Source organism: Echinops telfairi, unplaced genomic scaffold, assembly GCF_000313985.2.
Source record: "Echinops telfairi isolate 266 unplaced genomic scaffold, ASM31398v2 ScPeMD7_10;HRSCAF=50, whole genome shotgun sequence".
Classification (NCBI taxonomy): Eukaryota; Metazoa; Chordata; class Mammalia; order Afrosoricida; family Tenrecidae; genus Echinops; species Echinops telfairi.
This window is the reverse complement of record NW_022103907.1, coordinates 10,660,868-10,671,166: the sequence shown is the minus strand read 5'-3', so window position 1 is coordinate 10,671,166 and position 10,299 is coordinate 10,660,868. Positions and strand designations below refer to the sequence as shown.

The following is a 10,299-nucleotide window of genomic DNA, read 5'->3' as shown; positions in this document are numbered from 1 at the left end:
TTTGCTGAGTACTTTTATGTGGAATAGGTGTTAGTACCTAGGCAGGAAAAGGAAACTACGTAAAGTGAAGAAACAGACAAATGAAAACCCAGGTTGGCTCTCAAAACTCACTGCCATCGAGTCCACTCCACCTCACAGCGACCCTGCAGGGGAGAGCAGAACTGCCCCTGTGGGTGTCCGAGGCTAGATCTTTGCAGGAATGGAGAGTCGGTGGTTTCAAACTGCTGACCTTGAGGTTAACAATTGAGCAAGTAGCCCACTACACCACAAACACTTAGAGCTAGGAGGCAGTGGAGTAGCAGCTGAAACATGAGCTGTGAAATAATTTACACGTGAGACAAAAGGGGATCGTTTTATATATTGAAAGGTGGGGAAATTTTAGCTTTGAAGATATTGCCCTGAAAAATCTTACTTGAGCTGTTATTCCTTTAGTTCATAGTTTCTGGAATTATTTAGCCTACTGCTTCCTTTCCAGAGGAAAAAATTACTCAGTGCCACCTTGGCAAGGAAAAACTTTTGTGCTATCACCCATAATCCAGGATAAAATGTAGGTATCTGCTTTCTGCAGCCCCATTGGTTCATTCTATCGAGCCCCACGGAATAGTATCACCCACTTTGGGAAGCACTGCTTTACTAAACATTTTTAAAAATCAAGCAGAAACTCATAAATTATAATGAGCTAGAAAATTGAGTCGATAAGAAACAAACAAAATACTTTTCACACACACCCCAAAAAAAGAACTTGAAAGAAAATAACAAAAAGAGAAATTTATATACTTAACATAGACAAACTTTGGAAAAGATTTTGTTAGATTTAGGGGGGTAAAAAAGGTTCAGATATATTCTTCCCTGTTAAATTGAGATCCTAGATTTTTTTCCCTTCTTCTTCTTTTTTTTTTCCCCCAAACCATTTTATTGGGAGCTTGTACAGATATCATACCAGTCCATAGTTCAATCACATCAGGCAGTGTTGTGCAATTGGTACTGCAACCAGTTTCAAAACATTTTCTTCCTTTTTGAATTCCTTGATCTCAGCTCCCAAAGATCCTAGATTTCTGTTTAATTAAATCTCCTTTACCCATTTGGAGAATTAGAAAGGTTACACTATACCAATAGAATTATACGGCATATATAATAGAAGGAAAATATGTGATGGGACTTTGGAGACGAAATTGAAAGCTAAAAGTTACACCTTTGCATAGAAAAACAAAGCAAATGGGTTTTTAAAAAAATGAACCTTAAAAAAGAGTAACTTCTTTCCTATTGTTAAAATTTGTCCTGGTGGATATTTTGGGGTGTGGGACAATATTTGTACTTAGATGTATACCTGAAGTATTTAATAGGGAAATATATAAATCTAAGTTGTCTTTTTATATTGCTCATTTAGTCATTTTGTTAAAAAATGCAGTAGTTAAATCTTTGTTGTCATTTGTAGTAAGCAAGCCTTTTTTTTCCTTTGTAGGACGTTAGTTCTCTATCACTGCCATCCACAGACACTTCAGAAGGGAATTTCATAGGTATTATCAATAGAATTTCTCAGAAAGAAGCACTCTCAGTCAATTATGAACCATGTTGTAAGGCCGAATTGAAGGAGTCTGAGGTCAACAGGTGAGATGTGATTTTCCTTCTGTGTTCTTGAATCTCAGCAGTACTCATAAAGCAGCAGCATCTTGATGGCTGCTGTTCCAGAAATATTTATATTCCTTTTCTGTATATTCTGCACGGAAGATTTTATGACTTACAAACAATTGAACATCTTTGCCATGAAAATATTAAAATGCTTAATTGCGCAAGCCTTGATACTCATATCCTATAATTGGTCAAATCGGGGAGATCCTTCATTTCTGCGTTGCATCTGGATGACTTGGTCTATGGGAGATCTGGGAGAGGAGGGGGGCCCTGCTTGAGGTATGTGGTGAACCACTTGGGTCTCTTCCCTCTCCTTATGAAGTTAGTAACTAGCTTTTCCAGTTCTTTAAAGAATGGAGTTGGGATCTGGATAGGAATTGCATTGTATGTGTAGATTGCTTTTAGTAGTATTGACATTTTCACAATATTAAACCTTCCTATCCATGAACAGGAGACGTTCTCCATTCATGCCAGCCGTTTTGCTTTCTCGTTGTAATGTTCTCCGTGTTTTGGTGCGAGTCTTTGGTTTCTCTGGTTAGGTTTATTCCTTTGTATTTCATTTGGGCGTGGTTCTTGTTCTCCTGAATTCGTTCCAGTGCTCTCTTCTTTAGTACCCACAACTGTGATCCATTTTTTTGGTATCTTAATCTTGTATCCTATGTTGCTGAATCTTTTGATTGTTTCCAAAATTTTTTTGAGTCTTTGAGATCTTCTACATATAAAATCAAATCATCTGCAAATAGTGAGAGTTCACTTCTTCTTTCCAAATCTGGATTCCTTTGAGTTGCCGGATTGCTCTGGCTAAAGCTTGGAGCACAGTGTTGAATAAGACAGCAGATGGGAGCATTCTTGGCTGGTTCCCATTCAAAAGGAAAATGCCTTCAGTTTCTCCCCATTGAGCAAGATGTTGACTGTTGTTGTTTTTTGTACATTGTCTTTATTTTATTGAGAAATTTCCCTTCTATTCCTATTTTGCTGAGTACTTTTATGTGGAATAGGTGTTAGAAATTGTCAAATGCCTTTTCTACATCAGTGAATATAATGATATGGTTCTAATCTTTTGATTTGTTTATGGGGTGGATTGCCTTGATTGTTTTCTAATATGAATCATCTTGCATGCCTGGCAGGAGTCTCGTTTGATCATAGTGCACTTCTTGTTGTGTTTGTTGTTGTTGCTGTTGTTGTTGGATTCTATTGGCTTGTATCTTGCTGAGAATCTTCGCATCTATATCCGTGAGGAATGTTGGTCTGCAGTTTTCATCTTGGTAGTGTCTTGGTCTAGTTTTGGTATTTGGGGTTATGTTTGCTTCATAAAATGCCTTCAGGAGTTTGCTGTTTGTTTTCTATATTCTAGAATAATTTCTGCTGAACTGGTGTCAACTCTTCTCCAAGTGCTTGGTAGAATTCTCCAGCATAGCCATCTGGCCCTGGATTCTTTTTGCTGAAAGATTTTTAGTGACCTAATAGATTTCTTTTGTTTTGTGTTTGTTGTGGTTTTCTATATCGACTGTGTTAATTTGGGTAGACAGTGAATTTCTAGAAGTATGTCCATTTCACCTACATTTTCAAATTTGTTGGAGCATATATAGTCTTTCACAGTAAGGTGTTTTTATTTTTGATATTCCATTTAGATGCACTCAATGCCTTTGTACCGGTTCTCTCAACAACACAGTGGGTTGAGAAGTTACATGAAAAATGCCAACTGAGCAATCAGCCAATACTGATTATTTATTCAGACACATTGGTTAGCCATCTTTCTGGAGGTTTAACTGATAAACGTACTATTAAAGTAATGTTGTCTTCAGGCCTGTGTTAGGATGTGAATTCTGCCAGCCATTCGTTAGATTTACTATAGTGATAAGTATTCTCCATCAGTTCCCTTAGGTTTCATTACCGATGCAAAATCGGGCAGAGAACATATGGTATTGGTTCCGGTTCTACTAAACAGGAAGCAAAGCAACTTGCTGCTAAAATTGCATATAATGAAATAAAAGCAGAAAAGAACTTAGCGGTATGTACTACCTTTGGATTTGATTTTTAGGCTGTTAATTTTTTATTCTGAAGTCTCAGTGTCATTGAGTCAATTCTGACTCGTGGTGACCTTCTAGAACAGGGGGGATGGCCCCTATGGGTCTCTGAGACTGTAACTCCCTCGGAGCAGCTGATAGTTTTGGATTGCTGGCCTCACAGTGAGCAGCCCGATGCAAACCCGATATATTTCAGATCATTTCTATCTTCTACAGCTTTAACAGTTTATCGACCCTTCTCATTACTGGTCTTGTACACCCCATTTTTTACCCCTCTCCCTTTTGTGGGATATTATTTTCCTCTTCACCAAATTGACACCTCATTAGGTCTCTACCCTTACGTTCCCCTCCCACTCAGGGTTGTTTCTTAACCCTAGATCAAATACACACACACACACACACACAAATTCACCTTATCATTGTTCGGTGCTGTAAATTTGGGAAGTTTGGGGGAATAAATTTGGGAGCTAGTACACGGAGCCTGAGCCAATGTGGAAAATTAATATTGTTCCATTTCAATCTCCAGAAAACTGACTCGCTGTCCTCGGGTTGTGACCTGAATGCGTCCAGTTGCTCCAATAGTTTTTCTTCTCTGGCCAGCTCCTTGTAAGTGTGCATCAGCGTCTGTGATTTGAAGCACACCCAAGTGCCTTCCCGGGACCATTTTCAATCAAATGTTCCATGTTTAAGGAGAAGGTAGAAAAAGAAATGTCTGATTCATATACCAACATGGACAAAATTCATCGCCTAATAGCAATCTCCTTTTCTTCTAGCACCTCAGATTCACCATTCGAAAATGGAATATCAACAAATGGATCAGAACAAAAGCATAGCAGTGACAGTTTTAAAGCCCAAGCTTCATCTTCTTTGGTATAGTATCCGTCTCTGACCTCCCTACGCAGTCTTCCTTTGCATTTCCTCCTTCTGAAATGCTCTGCAGGACCCAATCATAATTTCATCTTTGGATCCCCAGTACCCAAGCATGATTTTCATATTTTTGCCATTCTTCCTAAGGAGCAGTATTTAGCGGCCTTCTGATCATTTCTTGTCAAGGGCCCCCCTCTTTCTCGCTGACCATCAACTCACTTTATAGTAATCAGGAAAATGACACACGAACAAATCAGATGCCATTTCTAAACCATCCTTTTGAATCTTAAAAGGAAACAATTTGGCAGTTTCTCAGAAAGATCAACATTGATCTAGAAGACCCTGCGATTCCTAGTTCTAGACCCGAAAGAAATGAAAGCCGGGACTCAGAGAAATACTTGAACACCCATGTCATGGCAGCCCTCTTCATAGTAACCAAATGGTGGAAACAACCCGCATGCCCACTGACATGTGAGCGGATAAGGAAAATGTGATATAGTCATACAGTGAAATATGGATAGAATCACAAAGAGAAATAAAGTTCTGATCCATGCACGATCAACCCTAAAAACAGAATGCTGAGTGAAGTAAGGCAGACACAAAAGGACAAATACTGTGTGATCCCACTTACATAAAATAGCTGGGGTAGGCATGTGAGTTGATAAAAGTTTATGGTGGTTACCAGGGACTGAGAGGCGAGAACAATTGGAACTCACTGTCCATGGTACTGATAGCCTTCTATAGGGCTGATGAAAAAATTCATAATAGGTAGTGAATGTAATTGCTATCTCTGAACTGTACCCTAAAAATGGCTCAAGGGGCAAACTTTATATCATATATGTTTTAGAACAATAGCATAAAACAATATTAATGTATGTCTTGCCATACCAGTGATTGCCCTGGTACCCTGCTGGTGGAAGTACAAATTGGTGCAACCACTTTGGAGGACAATTTGACACTATGTGCTGAAGTTGAGGGTGTGCATGTCATCGAGCTGAGCAGTCCCATTTCTAGCGTCTTCTTGAAACCCTTGCATGTGTGGAAAAGACAACGTGTAGAAGAATGTTCTTTGTCTCGTTGTTGCACGCTTTTCTATTGTTATAGGAGAAACCATGAAAACACGTGGTCTATTAAGAGGATAATGTCTAAATTAACCATACGATGAGGGGCCTTCAAAAATCGATGGAAAAATGAAAGGCATATAGAATAGAGTTCCTCCAGGTACTTTGTGAAATCCCCTCATGGAGTTGTGATGCACTACTGAAGTAGGTAGGCTGTAAGAGCCAAGGACATTGTAGCTGTCTTCTCCAGCCAACATGCTTGAATTATGGAAAAGCCCCAATGCCTACCAGAACTCAAAGGAATGAATATAAGTGAAGAACAGTTAGGTGAAATGAATGACAAGGCCTTATTCTTTTTTAGGGCTATGAATAAAAGCCCTCCTCCCTTTTGTATTAAATAGTAAAATTAAATGATTCATTGGTGCTAGAAAAAAAAATCAAAATTCCACTATTGCTGTTTTCACCTGGCCATCAAGGCATAAACCGCTAATGAGTTATGACCAGCCGGATCCGTGTCTTCATGAGCTCTGTGGGTGATTCCGATGCACACTCTTCTGAGAGCCTCTGGCCCTTTGGATCACTGGATCCTCACAGACTGTACACTTCCTGGAGAACCAGTGCTTCACTAGAAGTGGTCCTTCAATTCCCATTAAAAAAAAAAAAGGTCTTTCCTGCCATGTCTGCCAGTTTTTCTAATAGATGAGAACATTGCCAAGTAGCCCGAGAAGCCGGATTGATGAAGCTGTTCATCTTACGTGCAAAGACATGTGCTTAGAGAACCAGCTTGAAGTTAAAGAAGGCAACTTCCTTAGAGAACTGATTAGATTGGTTTGATCACCTGAAACTAAAATGTCCTTTCTCTTTTGCTATAGAGCAGTGGCCGAAATCTCCAAAGGCAGGTCAAGAGGTGAGTAGTATTATGCACGGAATGTATTTTGAAGTGAGGTTTCACGTCAGGCTTGTCCTGTCAATCTTATTTATTAAGGTTTCAGTATTTGTACAATACCACGTGCTCTCTTTTCTAAAAATGGTTTCCATCTACTCTTATTTGACTGGAATTTCAGAGTAAGTAGAGAACATGGTTGAGGCTCACAGAAAGCTAAAGCTTGACAAATAATATTAGATATGTGGAGAAATCTTTGGATGCACACATGTACTTCACTGTAGACATGAAACACTGTGAGTATTGCTAGCGTAATTGGTCAAGGGCATCCAATGGATAAAGCCAAAAAGACCAAACTCCCTGCCATTGAGTCAATGCCGACTCATAGCAACCCTATCGGACAGGTGGATAAGACAGAGGATGTGAGCTGAGAGCTATGCGACAGAGAAGTATGGGCAAAATCAGTGCACTGTCTTGCAGACAAATAAGTTGGGTAGAAATGGCATAATAACTTGGGTTTTTTAAAGGAAGACCAAATATTATTCAAGTTAATGGCAAGTTGGTTTTATAGCTGAAGAGAAAAGCAAGCCTGCAGACAGTTAGCAATGAGTGTGAGATGGCAGGAGGCGCCCTTCTGAGCCACCACCGGTATGTCTGAACAGCAGGTAGACACGGTGAAGAAGCATGATGGTTATTGTGTGATCAGTGGTGGAAAGAAGAGAGAGCTGTATGTCAGAGGGCCCTACCCTCAGTCCTTGCTACTGTGGCGATGAAATGGAACAAAGAGAATTTGGAAGAGAGACTGCAAAGAATGAGTAGGCATGACCTGAGGAGGTAGAGTTAACGGTCTTTGGGTGAGAGAGGGAAGGGGGTAAAGAAAGATGTGTGGTTACAGGGGCGATGACAATAGGGGTATATTCAACTTAGTCAGTGGTCCAACCGATATTTACAGGTAGCTCACTGCCAATAGGTAATGAATTACGAAGGAACTGCGACGAAAAGAATGGTGTAAGGACCTGGACATCGTCAGGTGCTGAGTCTGTGGGGAGACAAGGGGCACACCAACCATGATGAGTTAGGGAGGGGGGAAAGCACCAGAAAGGAAGGAGAAGGATTAGAGCCCAGAGGAGAATCACGGTGTATGGGCTCAGAAAGAAAAGAATGATCTGCCTGGGTTCGAGGCCGCGTCGGGGACACAGATAGCTGGGGCTTGCCTACTACTAAAGGTAGTAGTTGGAAGACAGGCGTCTTCCGTAATGATGAGCCAAGAACACCCCTTGTAGTGGTTCTCCTCTGTAGGAACACAGGGGGTGGCCCTGAGTTGGAATGTACCCATAGCAGTGGCTCTGTCATGTTGTAGTCTGTTTTCCTGATAACCTGGGTGATGCACAGTCATCGTGCTCAGCTGCTAACCTGCATTTTAGCTCCCAGAAAGGCCTTGGGTGCAATGCCCAGTGATCTACTTCTGAAGAAATCAGCCACGAGAAAAGCTGACAGAGCACAATTCTACTCTGACTCACAGAGAGTGGCCATGGGTTGAACTCAGCTCAATGGCAAGTGGATCCGAAACAGGTCATTCCAATAAAACCCATTGACCTCTCATCTATTCTGACTCACAGTGGCCCTATCTTGACCCTAAAGGACACAGTAAGAACTGGACCCGAGGGTTTCCAAGGCAGAAGCAGACTGCCACATTTTTCTTCTGCAGAGCAGCTGCTGTGCTTGAACCACTGACCTTTAGATTAGAAGCCAAGCAGTTAGCTACTACACCACAAGGCTAATTGTCGATTCAAAATATAACAGACCAAATGCAAGGCATATTGTTGTCCTTGTTATTAGCAGTGCTGTCGAGAAGATTCGGCAGAGCGGAAGGATGGCTCTGTAGGCTATGACCTCTTTGAAGCAGGTCACCGGGCCTGTCTTCGAAGGCACCTCTGTAGGGGTTCAGACCTACGCCTTTCAGCTAGTCGAGCTGTGCTTCATTTCAGTGTTATTTGAGTTTTACCTTCTTTGCTTATTTTTTTTTAGAAATTTGGCACCTGTATTTAATTTCTTCAAGGCAGAAGCAAAGAAGTATACTGTTGACTCCAGGTAAGAGGGTCTATAAAATAAAATGTATATAAAAAATATTTAAAGATATGGCAAAAGTTTCTAAGGCTCTATTGTATATGCAGCCACTGCCATCGAGTCATTGCCCTGTCAAGTGATTCTAACTCCAAACCCCTCTTAAAAACCCCAAACTTCCTGCCACGGAGCCAACGCTGACTCATAGTGACCCCCGTGGGTTTCTGAGACAGTAACTGTTTACAGGAATAGAAAGTCCAGTCGTTCTCACGTGAGGTTGCTGGTGGTTTCAAACTGATGACCATGTGGATCGCAGTCCAACACGTAACCACTACACCACCTTAGGCTGGTTCAATGATATTTCCACTGGAGCCATGAAAAAGTGCTTTCTTTTAGAACAGTGAGGCTTGTTAGGTGCCATGGAGGCAGTTACAACTCATTGTGACCTTAGGTACAATAAAAAGCCACCATCCTTAAAATTGTTGATACATTTCCGGTCCATTGTTGCAACTGCTTGTTGCAACCATCTTGTTGAGGGTCTTCCTCTTGCCTAAATGGAGGGTGGTAAATGCAGATCTATGACGCTTATGTGGATTTCAATGACATCTCTGAAAGTTTCTAAAACTAAAAATAAACACATTGTGAACCAGTGGTTTCCAAAATAGATATGTGACGAGCAATCTCAGAGCGTGAGAGGGAGGTGGAAGGTACAGAGAAAACCTATATGGAACAGGGTTGGGCATTCAGTGCAAGTTTTAAAAGCAGTAAAGAATCAAATGTTTATTAAGCATCTAATACATGCCTGGTGCTATGGTAGGCATTGGGGTTACAGCTGGAATGTATGGAGACACTTCCTGCTCTGTGGAGTTTTTTTGCAAGAACAGCTCCCATTACGCAAGCAACGACATGACTGATTTGTTGGTTGGGCTGTGAAGGACCAGTAAAGGGATGGTAAGAAATTGAAACAAGACAGACCCCTGGATTTTGAACGAGGGGTGAGACAAGATTTCTCTAGGGTTGATTTGTGGGGAAGGCTGGGGAAGAGTTACTGCAGTAAAGTGAGGAGGGTGGGTGGTAAGGCAAAGGAAGGGCACGAGGGGGAGAGTTAATAGTGGAAAAACCCACTGGCTATTAAAGAAGCAGAGAGAAGGCTGTGTGCCGGGAGTGTAGTGAGCACCTGAGGGGAGGCTCGGTCGAAGTCTTGCGTTATCTTGAAGCATTTTCTTGCTAATTGTAAAGGCAAGTTATTGGGAGATATTGATAACAGAGTGACATGACCAGACTAAGTTTGTGGGCTTTGGGTCTTTAAAAAAGGAACTCTACTTGCTCTGTAGATCATGGATTGGCAGGAGAAGTGGGGTGTCCAGTTAGGATGGTAAAGCAGGAGCTGGTGGTAGAAGGTTGGATGGGCGAGCTGTTGGCAATGGGGAAGAGTGGACATATCACAGAGAGGTGCTTCGAAGTAAGAATTGACAGGGCTTCATATGGAGTGTGGGGTGTGAAGGGAAGGGGGAAAATGAGGTAGTTGTAAACCTTTAAAAAATAGTCACTGCCATTGATTTGAATACAACTCTTAGCAACCAAATAGGACAGGGTAGAACTGCCCCTGTGGATTTCCAAGACTAATTCTTTTTTTGTATATTTGTTTTTTATTTTTATTTTGTTTTAATCATTTTATTTGGGGCTCATGCAACTCTTATCACAATCCATACATCCATCGATTGTGTCAAGCACATTTGTACATTTGTTGTCATCATAATTCTCAAAA

The 10,299-nt window shown here is 41.1% G+C and overlaps 1 protein-coding gene across 1 annotated transcript in view; it reads left to right on the top strand.

The window, feature by feature from the left end:
* The window catches only part of EIF2AK2 (eukaryotic translation initiation factor 2 alpha kinase 2), a 31,551-nt gene that overhangs the window by 1,245 nt on the left and 20,007 nt on the right, over positions 1-10,299 (top strand). Inside the window, exons 2-8 of the mRNA XM_045287028.1 lie at positions 1,095-1,098; positions 1,463-1,608; positions 3,505-3,640; positions 4,183-4,262; positions 4,430-4,526; positions 6,457-6,491; positions 8,496-8,558. Coding sequence (XP_045142963.1) covers positions 1,095-1,098; positions 1,463-1,608; positions 3,505-3,640; positions 4,183-4,262; positions 4,430-4,526; positions 6,457-6,491; positions 8,496-8,558 — 561 coding nt within the window. The remainder of the gene's footprint in view (positions 1-1,094; positions 1,099-1,462; positions 1,609-3,504; positions 3,641-4,182; positions 4,263-4,429; positions 4,527-6,456; positions 6,492-8,495; positions 8,559-10,299) is intronic.